This window comes from Puma concolor, chromosome B4 (genome assembly GCF_028749965.1).
Source record: "Puma concolor isolate L17-30 chromosome B4, mPumCon1.1.hap2, whole genome shotgun sequence".
NCBI lineage: Eukaryota > Metazoa > Chordata > Mammalia > Carnivora > Felidae > Puma > Puma concolor.
Window position 1 is genome coordinate 70,137,024 of NC_141673.1, and position 18,287 is coordinate 70,155,310.

The 18,287-nt window shown below is 41.1% G+C and overlaps 1 protein-coding gene across 2 annotated transcripts in view; it reads right to left on the reverse strand.

Annotated features, from left to right (window-relative positions):
- Positions 1-18,287, reverse strand: part of ANO6 (anoctamin 6) — a 199,765-nt gene that overhangs the window by 17,140 nt on the left and 164,338 nt on the right. For both annotated transcript variants that reach the window (XM_086713599.1, XM_086713600.1), the window contains 4 exons: positions 13,988-14,213; positions 12,774-12,943; positions 12,469-12,566; positions 5,591-5,721 (listed from right to left, as the gene is read on the reverse strand). In XM_086713599.1, the coding sequence (XP_086569725.1) occupies positions 5,591-5,721; positions 12,469-12,566; positions 12,774-12,943; positions 13,988-14,213 (625 nt within the window). The remainder of the gene's footprint in view (positions 1-5,590; positions 5,722-12,468; positions 12,567-12,773; positions 12,944-13,987; positions 14,214-18,287) is intronic.

Sequence of the window (18,287 nt, forward strand, 5' to 3'; positions counted from 1 at the left end):
AAGAGAGATGGATTCATTGAAAAATAATGCACCAGAAAAACCAACATGGCATCATGGTTTTGATATTCAAGTGAGAAGAACTTTCTAAGCTTTGAAATGAAGAACAAAAAAAGACCTACCGATTCTGCAAGGCAATAAATACCCAGTGTAAAAACAAAAATCATCCTTGTCTAAAACTTTTCCATAACCCTATATTGCTAATATGCTCTATGCTTACTTCTTCACCTTGAGTTTCTTGAAAAAGTACCTCAACTATTTCTCCGCTTACTCCCTCCTCAAAGCCCTACATCCTGCCACGGCCCTCCCTATGCTCACTATGCAGTGGCTGCAGATTTCAAAGCCAGGGTACATTTTCAGTCCTTATTTGTTTGATTGCTAGGCAGCTTTTGATATGGCCAAACATTTCCCTCTCAGTGGAATGCCTTCCCCCTGACTTCTGTTTTACTTAAATAATTTTAAAAAGCGAAGGTGTGTGTGTGCACGCGTGCTCGTGCGTCCACACGCATGCATGCACGCACATAATTTCTTTTAAACACTACCTGTAGTGTTCCTTCTACCTTTTCCCACTGTGCCAGCAATTAAGTGTGGGTTCAACTCTTGCCTCCCCACCCTGCCCGCTTATTTTGCATTATGCTCCTTTTAGTCAGTGTTCAAATTCCTCTTAAGCAACATTCTCACCTTCTAAGCTTTCCATGTTGGAGTAACTCTCTGCTACATTTCTTCCAACTGTTCTGCTATTCTTCCTTTGTGGATTTCTTTCCCCATTTACCCTTTAAATGCCCCATTTCCCCAGGGCCTAATCATCAATTCTGTGTCGGGCATGCCTGAATCACCCCCAGGGTCCTACCTGCAGCTTCTCTGAGCTCCTGGGGAATCCAACTTTCTAATGGACATTTCTGCGGATCCATCCCATGGACACCTCACACTTGAAATATTCAACACTGAACCATTTCCTTGACACCAGCTCCTCTCCTCATATTCTACCTGCACATTCAATCTCCTGGAAATTATCTCACCAATTTTATTCCTCACCTACCATACTAGTTATCTCTTTAGCACTTGTCCAATCTGTCTCCCTGATCTCTATGCCCATACCCACTGCCTCTATTTAGGTGTGGGGATTACCTAGTTGTGTGGGTTACCTGGTGTAGCCTCCCAAAATATCCTTCTCCTACCAAAATATCTTCCATTCTGCTGCCAGAATGATCTGATCTTTGTCAACATAAACATTATATAGCTCTCTTGCTTACAAATATTCCCATGGGTAAGGATAAGTTCATTAAGGAGAAGTTCTAGTTCCCTGGATGAGCACACGAGACCCATTATGACACAGTCCTTGCTTACCTGACATTCCCACCTATGGATCCTTCGTTCTCGCCATACTTTGAACTGGCCAAGCTGTTTCATGTCCTTGTACTTTTAAATGTCCACCTCTTTACATGAAATGTCCATTCCCTTTACCATACTTGAAACAACTTCCATTCACTCTTCAAAATCCAATTCAAATCTCATGTGCTCTAGAAAGTCCCATCTGCATTTACTTTCTTAACAATCCACCAAATACTGACCACCCTTCACTTGGCTCTGTAAGGGCAGGCACCAAGTCTTACTTGTCTTGGTATCCCCAGCAATTGATAAGAGTATTTGGCATAGCAGGTGCTCCATAAATGTTTATCAGATGAATGAATAAAGAGGTAGGAGGCCTGCAAAAATGAGGAAATACCAATGCAGGTAGTGGGAGGAAACAGTGGAGATGAGGAAATGGAAGAACACAGGCCTGAGTCCTGGAGAAGTATAGTGGGGTGCTGAGGTGGGGTTAGCACTGGAGAAAGAGGAAAACGGGTGGGCACAAGGAAATGCTAAAGAAGAGTTGGTACTAATTATAGTAAATTAGGTGGAGAAAATAATATATGAAGGTCACTGTTTGAATAGATCTTTGAAAATTAACTTGGAGATGGAGGATGGTGAGGTCAAATTAACAAGGATCGAGGAGGCAGGGCCAGAGACAAACAGGGCCCACTCCATCATTTTCTTGCATTTCATTTATGTCACCCGCCCCCTAGGAAGGCCTCACCAAGTTCACAAGAGACTGGGTGTCTGTGCTGTAAGTACAAAATGGTATCTTCTGGTTTTGAAGCTAGATTTTAGACTGACAGACTGTGTCCTGTGTCTGAATTCTCAGATGTTAAGACCAGACACCCGGGGAAGCAATTTGGTTAACAGACCAGGGTTACTCTAATAATCTCAAAGGATGGTGGGGAATTCACTAAAGATAACAGAAATTTCGCTCAAAAATAAAACCCAAAAAACATATGCCATAAAGAACTTCACCAGTGTTGAGTTTGGTAAGTTCTTTATAGATTTTGGAAGCTAACACTTTATCTGATATATCATTTGCAAATATCTTCTCTCATTCTGTTGGTTGCCTTTTAGTTTAATCCAGTGAAGAAATGGGCAAAAGACATGAATAGACACTTCTCCAAGGAAGACATCCAGATGGCCAACCCACACATGAAAAAATGCTCCACGTCACTCATTATCAGGGAAATACAAATCAAAACCACAATGAGATACCACCTCACACCTGTCAGAATGGCTACCATGAATAACTCAGGCAACAACAGATGTTGGTGAGGATGAAGAGAAAGAGGATCTCTTTTGCATTGTTGGTGGGAATGCAAGCTGGTGCAGCCATTCTGGAAAACAGTATGGAGGTTCCTAAAAAAACTAAAAATAGAACTACCCTACGACCCAGCAATTGCACTACAGGCATTTATCCAAGGGATACAGGCGTGCTGTTTCAAAAGGACACATGCACCCCCATGTTGATAGCAGCACTATCAACAATAGCCCAAGTATGGAAAGAGCCCAAATATCCACTGATGGATGAATGGATAAAGAACATGTGGTATATATATACAATGGAATATTACTCGGCAATCAAAAAGAATGAAATCTTGCCATTTGCAACTACGTGGATGGAACTGGAGGGTATTATGCAAAGTGAAACTAGTCAGAGAATGACAAAAATCATTTGACTTTAGTCATATAAGGACTTTAAGAGACAAAACAGATGAACATAAGGGAAGGGAAACAAAAATAATATAAAAACAGGGAGGGGGACGAAACAGAAGAGACTCATAAATATGGAGAACAAACTGAGGGTTACTGGAGGGGTTGTAGAAGGGGGGATGGGCTAAATGGGTAAGGGGCATTAAGGAATCTACTCATGGAATCATTGTTTCACTATATGCTAACTAATTTGGGTATAAATTTTAAAAAATAAATAAAACAAACAAACAAAAAAAGAACTTCACTAGGATGGTGGGGGCAATATTAACGTAAACTCAACTAGCAGTTGTATGTATGTGTTGAAACTCCAAGCTCAGGTCACTTGAATAAATATCTATGAGTATTAGGTCCAGACAGTGGTGCTCCAGCTGAAGACTGAGAGATGCAAAGGCTTTGTAGCTACCTCGAACAGGATTAGTTAGCCAGGGGACAGGCATACCCACAACCAGATGCCATCAAGGCAGGAATCAAGTACTATCAATGCCTACAGAAAAGAGCGGCAAATCTGTGTGAAAAGCTGAGGGTTACTACTGAGGCTTGGCAGGAGTTCTTCAGGTAGAGAAGAGAATGGTGTTTCAGGCAGAAGGGAGATCTAGTCCCCTCCACTGGGCAGAGGGGACTAGAGCTGGTGGCTGGATACAAGGCTCCAGGCTCATTTGCCAGAAGATGTTTGGCTTCAGCAGCTAGGAGGCATAATTAAGAAGGTAGATGGTGGTGTCATTAATGAATATGGGAAGAAGCAGGAGGAAACTATAATGAGGCCATCGACAAAGACACTCTATATTTATTTTAGAGGAACAAAAATAATTCAAGAGGCACTTGGAAATTCTCTCTCTCACAAAGTAAAATAACAAAAAATAGTTTCACTCTGGTATTGAATATGGAACAGACTGCTTTCAAAAATTAATTTTTCTAATTCATTAGGTATTATTTAGATAATAGGAAAACAATTTAATAATTCTAAAAAATATCTCTGTAATAGTCGTTATTCTATCCTTTCTTGTAGGGTGGGATGAAGCCGAATTATTTTGTTGGTAACTATTTTAATGAGACTATGAAACTCTAAAAGTCATACCAATTTCTCCCCAAAGCACAACCTTTTCCTGTAACTTTTTCTCACAATGCTCTTTATTTGACTAATCAACTACAGAAAAATAACTCTATTTTTTCAAGGTATGTTTTCGGTGCTAAAATAACAAATTATATTCTGCCCCAGAATGTTGTTGTTATTAATGCTGATAATAGCTCCAATAAGAAATATTTACAATTATGACTCATTTTGGAATCAGAGGTAATTTTCTTACAGTTCTTTTGAAAATTAACAGAATAAATAAATAAATAGAGCTTCTATGTTATGTACTGAAGCTACACCCTTAAACGAACCTGGTCCCGAAACCTAACAAAAGCAAAAATGAAATTTAAATCTAACTCCAGGCTGCAAAGTATTGTTGACTGAAGGTGCTACAAGATGAACCTTTCAATCACTGAAAGAAGCAGATGTGTTTCCATGTTTCATGTATATTTTTAAAAGCAATTATTTTATATATAGAATGTGATTTAATAAAAACCATCCTCTATCTGCAGACTTGTAAACAGGAACTGCAAAGGGGTATCTTTGCAAACACACAAACCCCTCTGCATAAATGCACAGCCTGTCAACCAAAATGTTCTGCCTCCTTTCCTAATCCCCTAAGCTGAAAAAAATTATAGTTCAGTGCAATGGTTAGCTGAAAGGGAACAGATCTAAAACACATAAATCGTTAGCCTCCTAATAAGATGTAAGTGTGTTATGCATAATAGAAAAGATGGTGTTTCCTCTGTAAATCTGTTTTGAGATGTGTCCACTTAAAGGCACCTAAGAGCTCAGGGTCAAGTCCAATGAACAGAAACAGAGCCCAAGCAAATACTGCACAAGTGGACAAAGCATTCAAGAAGGAGGGGACCTGTGCTAACTTCTTAATCCCAAACCAGCAAAATGGTTCTGAATTCAAGCCAGTGATTATCCATGAGGTCAAAGAACCAGGCAGAAACCGTGGGCCAGAAGAAATAGAGATGCTGTTACAGGCAGGTGGGAGGTGTCAGAAGGGAACCCTGTGATCCTGCCTGCCACGAAACAGCATGTGCCTACAGGCTCTCTGTCCAGGCTTGCTTCAATGACTCATTCAGAAGTGTATCGGCCAACAGCTGTGCCTGCGTGGACTCCAGCACAAGCTGAATCACCTCTAATAATAGTTCTGAGTTCATTCTCAGACAATATGGTTAGAGTACTCTGAGTATGGTGAGGAGGTATCTCAACGAATATGCCAGTCCACTGCTTCGTAATAAATCTTTAGCTTTGTACAACATACAGATTGACAAGGATCCACACAGTCACCTTATCTGAAAGCCTGATTGTGTACTTTGATCTAGTGGAGAAAAACATGCTTCTCTTCATTTCAATATGCCAGGTAATTATGTGGGATCCAAAACATGCTCCAATCTAATTTTTATATCAACTAAAACTTCAGTAAGGACTTACTCATTTCAAGATATTCATAAAACAATCCCAGTTTGCCCATGGGCTGCAGGTGGTAGTCTTGTTCCCATCGCGGGGCTATCTTTTCTGCTCTGGAAACTGTGCGGCATCGCCCAATCAGGTTCTTGACCCAGCTGTCAAAAAGATCAAACTATCAATTAGAATATTATCCAATTACTTTGCAGATATCTCAAGCTAAACATATAATCCTCCCAAGAAATTAATTTCTTGGTTTCATGCTAAATTTCTTTTTGTTCCTTCCTCTTTACCCGAAAGTATTTTGAAAAGCAGCACTATGTACTGAGTTTTAAGATCGTAACTGCTATTATCTTTTTCTGCCAGCTGCTTTCCACGTGGACAGTTGATTTTTTAAATGTTTTCATTTTATTTTTGAGAGAGAGAGAGCGTGCGCGCATGTATGTACATGAGTGGGGCACGAGGGAGACAGAGGGTCTGACGCTGGCTCTGAACTGACACCAGGACCTGATGTGGGGCTTGAACTCTGGAGCTATGAGATCATGACCTGAGTTGAAGTTGGATGCTCAAATGACTGAGCCACCCAGGTGCCCCATGGACAGTTTTTAAAAAGACTTTCATTTGATCAACTTTATTTTTTTCCCCCATTCCCCTACCATTATCCACAATGGTCTTTCCAGAATGAAGTCACCAGAGAAAATAAAATGAAGACAGACATGGTATGCGAGCTGGTAACAGTGCCCTGAAGAAGATCGAAGCAGAGTAAGGAGTGGAGTGTTGGCATTTGTGGTAGGGGAGTGGGGCGGTGGCAGGGAAGGGCTCTCACCAAGAGTGACATTCGAATAAAAATACGAAGAGGCAGAGAGAACAGCAACTATAGGACCCAGAGGCAGGAACAGGCCTCCTACATCTGACAGACAGCATGGAGCCTGGTGTGGTCCAGGCCTAGCAGGAAACCAGGCTGGAAGTTTTGAGGAGTGGGGAGCCTAAGAGACCACTGTGGAGATCTGGGCATTTTCTAGTCTGGGGGAAACAGGGAGCCATTGAAGGGCTCTGAGAGAAAAGTGATGTATTTTCATTTTAGATGAAACAGGTCCAAGACCCTAGTTTAAGCTGAAAAAAATCAAGGACCAGAGAAGCAAAATGCGTCCTCAAAGTCACAGTGCACAGCTGGCTGAAAACACAGCCTAGTGCTCTGCTCTGTCAGACACCGGCCCCACAGAGTCATCTCTCGTCTTATATGTTATTTTCTTTCTCAAAGCCTCCAAATAAATGTTTCCCCCTTTTCTATGGCTCTTTTTCCTGAAAATAGATTGAAGTCTGGCAGTGAAATGAGGTGTGCACCTGTAGCCTGAAGAACCGTTGTCCCCTAAGGCAACAGCTGGCTTGTGGTCTACTCATGGAGTTCACCAGAAGAGGCACAAGAGCAGCAAAGAACGTCAAATACAAATGTCTGGGCCAAGCTTTGGCTGATTAAACAATATACTTGTACAGATTTCAAATTCAGGAAATGAGAAGGCCTCACGCTACCGTAAAGACAACTGTGTGTGTTGCATGCGCACCTGTGTGGGTGTGCACTCCCCTTGCCCCCCACGGAGATACGTGTTACAAATAGCTCATTATGCTATTAGGTTTCCCACTGCTGGCTGGTCTGTGTCAACTTCACTGACTACTCCCCGAGGTTTACAAAGGGGAGATTTCTCTACAACAGACGGTGCCCCTGGCTTCACAATCTTTTCCCATTTCTTTCTCTTCTATGACATGACGGACACAGCAGGCGGCTGTAGAAAGTGGAGGGGACATGGTCTCAGACACCCCTGAATGTGAATCTACACTTCAACGCTTACTATTTAACTTCAGTCAAGTTCAAATAAAATGGGTGATAAAACCCTGTCAGGATAAAATTCTGTCAGGATTAACTAATTCAGAACAGGTAAAATATTTAGCACATTTCCTAACACACCAAAACCCCCTTCATGGGATTTTCTTTTGTCCAGTACAGGCTAACTGGCTGAGGCCAGGATGACTGTAAATACAGCCTAAGCTACTTAGGATTCTGACTAGGGGACGAAAATGCTTGGATCGGTGGATCTCATGTCAGCACTTCGAATGGCCCAGAATGCTTGTTGCTGGTGCTATTTCCTGTATCCCAACTCAAAGCTCTGGCATCAGTCAAGTCTAAATCATGGCCTGGGAACCTACAGTTTTACACATAACAGAACCCTTGTGAGGCAGGTGGCATCAACAACGACACATCCATCACCCTTCAGGACATCCAACGAGATTCCTGGTTTCTACTTTTTTGTTTTTGGCTCTGCCTCACACTTCCAGCCTCAGCCTCTTGACTGAACTGTCTCCAAGCCCCAGAGAAGCAGGTCTTTTGCTATCAGGGCCCCAAATCCATTACAATTTGGACTGAGGATGGAACCTCTGTCCTGGCAACCACTCGCATGACCGGCTCGGCTGGTACTTCCCTCTCTCAAGATACTGCCTTCCTCCACCTGTAATAGGTCATATTAGAAGTCTTTCTGACTAGCTTTCTTTTCTGAGCTCCAGGCTCTGAGCCTTTTGTTCAGTCTTCCTGAGTTGAACCACTCATCTGTAGTAGGAAATCTTGGGCTGTCATCCATCCATCACTGTTGGTGGTCTTTTGGGTTTTCTAGTGGGTTATAACGGATTCTAGTGCAGAGATCTCAATCTCGACTGCACACGAGAATCACTTAGCTTTTTAAAAATACAGATGCTAGACACGGGTAGGATCTTTGTTCTGCTAGCAGGGTTTACAACACAATTTTCTTAGGAATTTACCATGCACATTAGCAATAACAGCATTGTAAAAGGTTACCCTTCCTAAGTCCTTATTATGTGTAAAGCATGGTATAAAGCACTTTATACCTCATTTTCTCTTTGTATCTTTATTATCATATTTAATCCACATACTACAAATAATCACAATTTCTGTGTAGAATATTCTACAGTATTTCCATTTGCTAATTTTGATTATAAGCATCCTTCACTATCTGAATCTATTTTACTGTTCCTGAATGTAAAGAGTGAGTATGGATAGTGAGGCATAACTGTATTTAGGGTTCTCTCAGTGTATCTTTGGTTCATCCTCTAGCCAAATCAGATCTTGAGAAGGGATAGTTTCCCTTGTAATAGCTCACTTTCCTGCTTTAAGTAGTGCATACCCATTGTAGAAAATACAGAAAACATATAAAGGATGAAAATTATAGCCCTCCATCATCTAAATGCCAAAGAACAATGCTACTGGCATTCTGGATATTTAATTATTTTACTTAACATTTTAGCATATAAATTTCTCCAGAGTGAATGGCTTAATGCAGGGATTGTGTCAGCCTTTTGTCAAATACGGAACAGAATTCCCAGGAATGCCTCAAATATCAAAATACTAAGTGAGGCTGGGAAGGCCAAAGGGCTCTGAACTTGCTTTCTGGGTACAAACAAACAACTCTGTTACTTTGCTGATGTGCTGTATCTGAAGGATGGGAGTCACTCATTCACACCAGAGCATGCCCACTAAATACGAGCTACCGATTTAGATGCTAGCGGGACCCCAAAAGGAAGCTGGGTCACAGTGCCAGATGTGCTGCTCCGTTTGCTCCAAGGGTCCTTGCCAAGGACCTCAGGTGGTGTGGGGGTGGAAGAAGGTTAAGTTTGTGATGACATTCATTTCACTGTGTTCGTTTTGACATATTTTAACAGTGTGAAAACAGTCACCGACTAACAAGGCTTTTCTCTCCATCCCTGTGTATTTTGGGGGTGAGGGTAGTTGTGGGTAGCAGGGATAACTGATCTTTCACTTTGTGTGAAGAAAGAAAGAAGGAAGCTGGCAGCCAGACGCAAAGAAGCAGAGACGAGAAGAGCCCCTGTTGCTCTCTCAAGTGCTAACATCTAGCATTCCCAGTTTTCAGACAAGGGAAAGATAACTCAAAACACACTGCCCTTAAGTATTTTAGGCCAGGAGTAGAAATATCCAAATGAAAAGTTCAGGTCGCGATAATGTGCGACAGTAGACTCACTTGAAGTGCAGGTATAAACAGACCACGGATACAGAATACTTCCTTTATTTTTAAATATTTCATGTGAATAAGTTTCATTTCATACCAATTTCTTAGTACCAGTTTAAGAAATCTACTCCCCCCCCAGCCCCCGCTGCCACCCAGCCACTATGGTTTTGAAATCAGAAAATAGCTCACTGACAACCAATTAGTCATCAAAATTTAGTGTTAAATAATTAGCCTAATTCCTTCAGAAAAATGCTTTTTAATAATCTGAGTTAAGCCTTTCCTCTATTTGATATATTTATTCTCATATATAAACCCAATATTTGTGCATGACCTACTTTTACTCATTTGGAAAAATCTGAATATGAACTCGGTGAAGGTAAGGTTGTTTACTGAGTTGTAAGGCTCCAAAATAGTAATTTTATAGCTAAGACCAGAATCCCTTTTTTTATGAGGGGGGAGAGGGGAGAAGGGAGAGCTAGGGTGGGAAAGGGGGGTGTCTGTTTAGAGACAGACCCTGATACTTTACATTGAAGGCGGAGGATGAGCCTGGTGAAGAAATCTAGAAGGACACATTGATACCTAAAGGTTCCTGCTCTACAAATACAGAAAGAAAAGAAAAAAAGAGGTTAACGGCTCTGCAAAGAGAAAGAACAGGAACTTGGTAATGGGGAACAGAGAGGAGAAGTTAGGGGAGGGAAGAGAAAGAAAGAGAGGGAAGTTGTCTGTGGTGGGGGAAAGACAGGCAGCAGAGCCTGAAGCCTACAAAGCCTGGGGCGCCTGGGTGGCTCGGTTGGTTGAGTGGTTGAGCGGCTGACTCTTGACTTCAGCTCCAGTCATGATCTCATCACGGTTATGGGATCAAGCCCCGAGTCGGGCTCAATGCTCAGCACGGAGCCTGCTTGGGATTCTCTCTCTCCCTCTGCCCCTCCCCTACTCGTGTGCTTTCATTCTCTCTCTCTCTCTCTCTCTCTCTCTCTCTCTCTCTCTCTCTCTCTCGCTCACACACACACACACACACACACAATCCAGTTATATAGTGGGGTGAAAGACTTTTAAAAGATGGAGGTTTTTTATTTCAAAATAAAGTTGTTTTTCTGCCTCCGTGTCCCAAATGTCAGTAAAGACTGCTTGTGTGAGTGGTTTTAGAGGACACTGAGGAGAGGGACCACACTCTGCCTTTGGGTTGGTGTGAGCAAAAAGTACAGATGTGGAAGGCGACACAGAAAGGAGATGAAAAGTTTTGTGAGCACAGAAACTCAGAGTCAGAAATTATCTTGAAAAGGTTAAGTGTGATATGCAGAAAAATGTACCCCCCCCAGATGTCCACGTCCCACTCCCCACAACATATGGATATGTTAAAGTCACATGGAAAGGAGGAATTAAGGTTGCAAATGAGCAGACTTTTATAGTTTCCTGGATCATGCAGGTGGACCCAATGTAATCACCAGGGCCAATAAAGGTGGAAGAGAGAGGGAGGGGGATGGGATCACAGAAGAGTCAGAGACACACAATATTTCTGGCTTTGAGATGACAAAAGAAGCCCTAAGCCAAGGAGTGGACAACACCTAGAAGCTGGAAAAGGCAAAGAAACAGATCCATCCTAGAAGCTTGTGAAAGGAACACATCCCTGGTAATACCTTGACTTTAGCCCACTGAAACCCCTGTCAGACTCGTGACTTCTAGAACTGCGATATTAAATCTGTGTTGTCTTGTGGTTTTTTTTTTCATTGTCCTATTACCATTAAGTTGGTGGCAATCTTAGCAATAAAAGATGAATATAATAAGCCCCCTGAAAAGGTGCAGAAATTGAGATGGCCCTGGACTATTCGCTTTGATACAAGATAGGGCTTCAGTGAAAATTGAAAAGGACAGTGTGACCTACACCAACATCTGTTGTTCTCATTTCTTAGGGAAAGAACAGTAAGTCAAAACATTTGTGGTTATCATTTTAGATGATTATCTCTTAAAACATTATGTAATCCTGGTGCCTTAGGACCACAAGAGAACCACTCTTCTTGAAAGCACATGGATTTGGAGTCCTAGGATCTTGGATTTGAATCCCACAGTAGCCTCTTATGGACAAGGCAAATGTGGATAAATCATTTAACCTCTTTAAGCCAAAGACTCTTCATTTGCATAAGGGAGATAAAAATAAGAATTGTTTGAAAAATTAAATGAGAGAGATCTACAAAGCACTTAATACAAGTGGCTGGCACACACTAGGAACTCAACAAATCACAACTGTTGATTTTTTAAACCATCCTATAAAGGGAGGAGAAAGTCCTGAGAAGTGAGGGAAATAGTTCACAGTCCCAAAAAAGGCCAACTCTCCATGGACTGGGATCAGTCAGCTACCAACAATGGGCTAATACGCATAAAGTGTAGCAGATGGAGATTTAAGTTAAACAGAGAGAAGTAGGTTTTTTAAAAACATAATTATTGGGGCGCCTGGGTGGCTCAGTCGGTTGAGCGGCCGACTTCGGCTCAGGTCATGATCTCATGGTCTGTGAGTTCGAGCCCCGCGTCGGGCTCTGTGCTGATGGCTCGGAGCCTGGAGCCTGTTTCGGATTCTGTGTCTCCCTCTCTCTGACCCTCCCCTGTTCATGCTCTGTCTCTCTCTGTCTCAAAAAATAAAATAAACGTTAAAAAAAAAAAATTAAAAAAAAAATAAAATAAAATAAAAACATAATTATTAAACACTGGATACGTTCACACCGTTGGTTGGACCATCTTGTCTGGAGACTTTTACTAAATAGAGTTTACTCCATTTTAGAGGTAGGCATGCAGCTGTGTGAACACATAGGCAAATGATTTGGATGGGTGGGCTCTCCCATCCCTTATCATATCCCCAAGATTATACGACTTAATACTCACGGAAGTAACACCTCTTGTATGTTATTCCAGATTGCTTTTCCTCCCATGATTATTGTCAGCTGTGTCGTCAGTTCAAGGAGACAGCCACCTGGGTCACACTGGAATATTAAAAAGAAAATCTCATTTAAATTTTAGATGGGTCTAATGTGAAATAGAGAAGGATTAATTTTATTTTTTTCTGATATTTATTCTGCTGAGGCAAAAAGAATCTGAAGAACATACGGTGAAGAAACTCTTCACTGGGCAACTGGGAGAAAACACAAAGCAGCTTAAATGGTCAAGAGATTGCAGTTCTATACTCATACCTCTTCATTTCTGTATTTTCCCAGCCAATAGACTGGGTCTCCTGGATAACCTACAAATTTGCCCTTAAAGAATGCGATGTAGAAACATGAAGAATAGTAGTTGACAAACTGGAATAAGAACATCTTCATGGTCAGGCTGTTCTCATAATCAGTCTGGGTCCTTGGGAGTTCTGTAGTTAAATAAAGGCAAGATTTTAGAATTGTGAACAGCTTTGAGACCCTAATCGAAGACACTGATACATGAGTTAACATGTTAAAAAAAATACAATTCACACTGTTTTCATTTAAGCTGTTCTAAATTCCTTAATATAGCTGCTGTGTTAAGTTCACACATTGTTACAAGAGTCCGCCCCCTCCCCCAAGAATGCAATATCCCACATGGCAAAAATCTTCAAGGGTTCCTTAAAATTTACAAGCCCAATGTTTTCAAATGGGCAAAGGCTGTTCTCTCTCAGGTCTGAGTGGACAAAAAATTATTTTTGAACAGCCTGCTAAATGATATTCTTGTCTTCCTGAATTGCAATAAGGTAGGACTGTTGAAACAACAAACAAAACAAGGGGGAACTTGTTACGAGAATTTGGGGAAGAGGAAGCAGGTCATCCTCCTAGTTGAGAATTTAAATCAGTCTGATCATTTTCAGAAGATGACCACTGAGCAGACCATTCGGAGAATGACCCAGGCATATGCAGCATGTGGGGAGCGCTTAACTCTGGCCAGGAAGCAGCTGCCTGGGATACAAGCCAGAGAGAGAGAGAAACATTTATTACAAAAGCTGGAGCTGATGAGAACAGAGCTATATTAATATGAACAGCATGGGGGGAAGCCACACAACACTGTGATTACTTGTCCTCTCAGCAAAAAAGGAGCATATTTGCCACTGGAACCATGACCCTATTCCACTTATTCGTAATAAAGAGACTATTTACTTTCAACAATAGGGTACGTGATCTAATGTAATTGAAAATATTATTCAGCACTGATCTGTTTACACAGAGCTTGGACATTATAATGATTGTCTTTGCTTTGTCCCTTTTACTAATGCAAAGCTGTAGATAATTCATTTCCCACACAGGTTAGATAAAATATGTTTACACTTGAAATTTTCTAAAATTTGTAACATATGGAAATTGAAATGCCTAAAAGAGACAGTCTCTATTTCTCACCAGGTTCCAAAAATGTCTTAGAAATGACCTAAGCTATAATAGGACCTTACCAAAATTAGTAATCATGATTGCTACTTTTTCATATATGGTGTTCAAAATCATGATGATGATAAAGCTGATGAGGGAAGCAGTGATAGACGTGGCCGTCTGTGGAGTCAGGTACTTCTGGATTGGATCTGTCCCATTAAAGTTCTTGGGAAGTTTTGCAGAAAATACAATGAACACTGAGAGCCTGTAGACAATGATCCCAATAACTGAGGCGATGATCAATAGGATCTGGAAGCACAATAAAGACAGCACTTCACTAATTACACAGCACTATTACTTCACTAATAGTGTTTTTACACTTAAAAATCAACCCCATGCTCAAATGGACAAGGTGCACGTGTGAAGTGATGGGTGATGGGATATCCTGAAGTGATATTCTTTAGGATATGCATTCAAGTTTTTGCTCAGTTATAATCCATGAAGGGGATAGGTTTCCTTCCAGCAGAGAACAGATCACCTGGTTCAAGGGTCAGCAGGTGCTACCTGTTGTCTTGGTCACCTGCAGGAGGTGAGATTCTGAACAGGATGGGGAGCCTGCAGAGGTGCCCTGAGGAAACGTGGAAATGGCCACAGGTATCTGCTGATGAAAGCTTCGCACACTTCTCCCCTTGGATCTTAAGATCTGAAACTGGCAGTTACTCCTACCTGCTTTTGCACAAGATTCATTTCACTCATCTGTTGTTTTTGACTGCATAGACCAGTGTCAGTGAGGGGGTCTGAAGCACGGTTTGTACACGGTTGGTAGGATGTCGCTTCCTCCCTAGGCACGTTTTCTCCGGCCACTGGGTAATGCACATTAAAGGTTCCGTGTTTAAACTGTTTTCCCTACATCTACTTTCTTGGACTTACTCCAAAGCATGTACTCGATGTGTCTGACTGCTTGTGAAGACTGTTACCAGAGACAAAAGCTACAAAAAATGTGAATTTCAGGGCCAAGTAAAACCTGCCCTGTTGTTTACAGCAACACAGAGAGGCTGGTTTTCACCTGTGGAGAGCAGTAAAGGGAGTGATTAACAGGCAGGGTCCTGGAACCGGGTTCCTGCATTCAAATCCCAGATATGCCTCTAGTTGTGGGACCTTGTGCAAATCACTTAACCTTTGGGGCTTCAACTTCTTTGCCCACGTAATGAAGGATCCTAATGGGAACTAACTTACAGGACTGTTGTGAGGATTTAATGAATTACTCCAGGTAAAAACACTTAGAACACGAAGCCCAGGCAAACGAAAAGTACTATATACATGTGAGCTGTGGTTATGGAGGCTGAAGTGTTAACAAGATGTTTTTCTTACTTTTAAAGTTTGTACAGAAGGCATTATATTTCCTCCAATAATTTTGCTCATTATCTCCTTTCTTACAGTTAGGGTTTAATGCTTGTGAAAGGAATGACATGTTTATGTGTGTGAGTATATGTGAAAATTTGCCAAGGCTGAAGAAAATGTATTAGAGAAGGTATATCCAGTCTTCCTCTCTGAGAACAACAAATGCGGGCCATTTAAAGTGTATATATTTTACTTTATTTTATTTTTTGAGAGAGAGAGAGAGAGAGAGAGAATGCCAAGCAGGTTCCATTCTGAGCACGGAGCCCGACATGGGGCTCCATCCCATGACCCTGGATCATGACCAGAGTTGAAATTAACATTGGCTGCTCAACCAACGGAACCACTCAGGCGCCACTAAATGGTACATATTTAAAAAATATATATCTCCATAGGGGTGCCTGGGTGGCTCAGTCGGTTAAGTGTCTGACTCCTGACTTTGGCACAGGTCATGATGTCACGGTTTGTGGGTTTAAGCCCTGCATTGGGGTCTGTGCGGACAGTGCGGAGCCTGCTTGGGATTCTCTTCCTCTCTCTCTCAAAAAAAAAAAAATTAATTAATTAAAAAAAATTAAAAGATCTCCATAATAATTTTTAAAAAAAATTTTTTTTTCAACGTTTATTTTTATTTTTGGGACAGAGAGAGACACAGCATGAATGGGGGAGGGGCAGAGAGAGAGGGAGACACAGAATCAGAAACAGGCTCCAGGCTCTGAGCCATCAGCCCAGAGCCTGACGCGGGGCTCGAACTCACGGACCGCGAGATCGTGACCTGGCTGAAGCCGGACGCTTAACCGACTGCGCCACCCAGGCGCCCCTCCATAATAATTTTTAAATTATTAATTATAATGGCTGAGATTTTTAATTTTACTATTCAACTCAGCACATATTTTTAAAATCCTCAACAGCCCTGTGAGGTAAGTAGTATTGTATCTTTTACAAAGAAAAAGAGACCCAGAGAATAAGACTTTGACCCAAATTAAGCAACTAATAAGTGAAAAGAACTGAGTTACTCCAAGACTCTGGAGTCACACTAAACTCTACGTGGCACTGCTTCCTACATGGTTTATGAAATGAATTCTCATTCTTTTCAGAGCTTTTATAAACTTGGTATGTTTTCATACTTCTTCAGGGTACTTGACAGGTTCAGTATTTCTTCATAGAAGGAAGTCCTTATGAATCTTCATTCTTAAGTTCCTTACAAATCTTTCTGGCTATAACTTCAATATATGCTTATTAGGGAATATTTGAAATTACTCTATAGTGGACACTGGTTGTGTTTGCTGCCCTGAATCTGTTCCCAGACTTACAAGCAGACCCAGATTATGCTTTGAGAGAATAATCTCTCCTCCATCTTCAGTCCTATGGCTTGGGCTGCATTGACCCCCTCCTCCCCTAGGGTTTACAGGTAGATCCTGATTGGTTTGAGGCAAAGAGGTGTCTCATCCTATTGGCCTCAGCAAGTGATTCAAGGATTGAGAAATATCTTAATAAAATTCAGTGAGATGTGAGGAGAGATCTGCTAGTGTCCATGGGAAAGAGAAGCTTGCTTGTCAATAAAGGAAGCTGCTAACAGAGACCTCTCTTGTTTTGAATGGGATGTGAGATCTGGAATCTTGCGGCCATTTTGAGACTATAAGGTAGTGCCTACACCCACCAAGCCAGGAGACCAGTGAACAGAGAATGATGACAGAACAAAACACAGCCCTTGATGTCATCTGGACTGCAGTATCTATCCTTAATGGAAGTCATACCTCAGACCCGAGATTTTTAGTTACAGGAACCATTTATTGGTTCATTTTGTTGTCATCATTGTTGTTTATACCAACTGGAGATTGATTTTCTGTCACCTATAATTGAAAGACTCCTAACTATAGGGGCACCTGGGTGGCTCAGCTGGTTAAGCACCGGACTCTTGATCTTGGTTGGCCCAGGTCATGATCTCACAGTTTTGTGAGTTCGAACCTCACATTGGGCTCTGTGCTGACAGTGTGGAATCTGCTTTGGATTCTCTCTCTCCCTCTCTCTCTGCCCCTCCCACACACACATTCTATCTCAAAATAAATTAACATTAAATTTTTTTTTAAATAAAGGAATAAAAGAAACAGAAAAAAATGTATCTACTAACTATATACAGGCATAATTCCTTCAGAACTATGCATTGTTTGCATATTAAAAACTATTTTATGTATTTTCCTTAAACCTATCATAACCATAACATTTTCACATGTTGTCAAATATTTTTATGGACATACTTTCTTATGGCCGCACTATATTCTACTGTATGAAGGATTAGAAGTAGAGTATTTTGGCTCAGATTTTATATATACACAGTAAAACCTTGGTCTGAGAGCATAGTTTGTTCCAGAAACGTGCCTGTAATTCAAAGCACTTGCATATCGAAGCGAATTTCAAGAACCATTGGCTCAGTTGTGATCATGTGATGTTTGGCATCACGTTCTACTCACAATGCAAGACAGCCCTCATTTATCAAGTTAGAAATGTATGCTCATCTTGTGGAACACTTGCAGAACAAGTTACTCGTAGTCCAAGATTTTACTGGATAATAATGTATATAAATAAATATATATAGAGAGAGTAATAAATCTGTATGTAACTAATCTTTACTAACTTTTACCATTTTGAAAGAGTTCCTGATTAAAAATTTTTACATGCTGAATTGTGGATTAAAGCACATGAATATTTTTGACTCTTGATACTTACTGTCATACTGCTAAGAAGGCCAGAAGCAGCTTAAAATTTTCATAGCTTAGGTATGAGAGCAGCTGATGACTGCACTTCATCCTCACAACCACTGAGCCTTATCACCTGATAGGTGAAACACTGTATCTCATTTTAGTGTGCACTGATTTAATTAGGATTGAGGCTTGACAGTTGCCAGGGTGTTTTTTCTTTTGTGAAAGGGTATTCATGTTCTCTGCCTCCTTAGCTCTTGAGATCTTTGGTGTTATCTTACAAGTGATC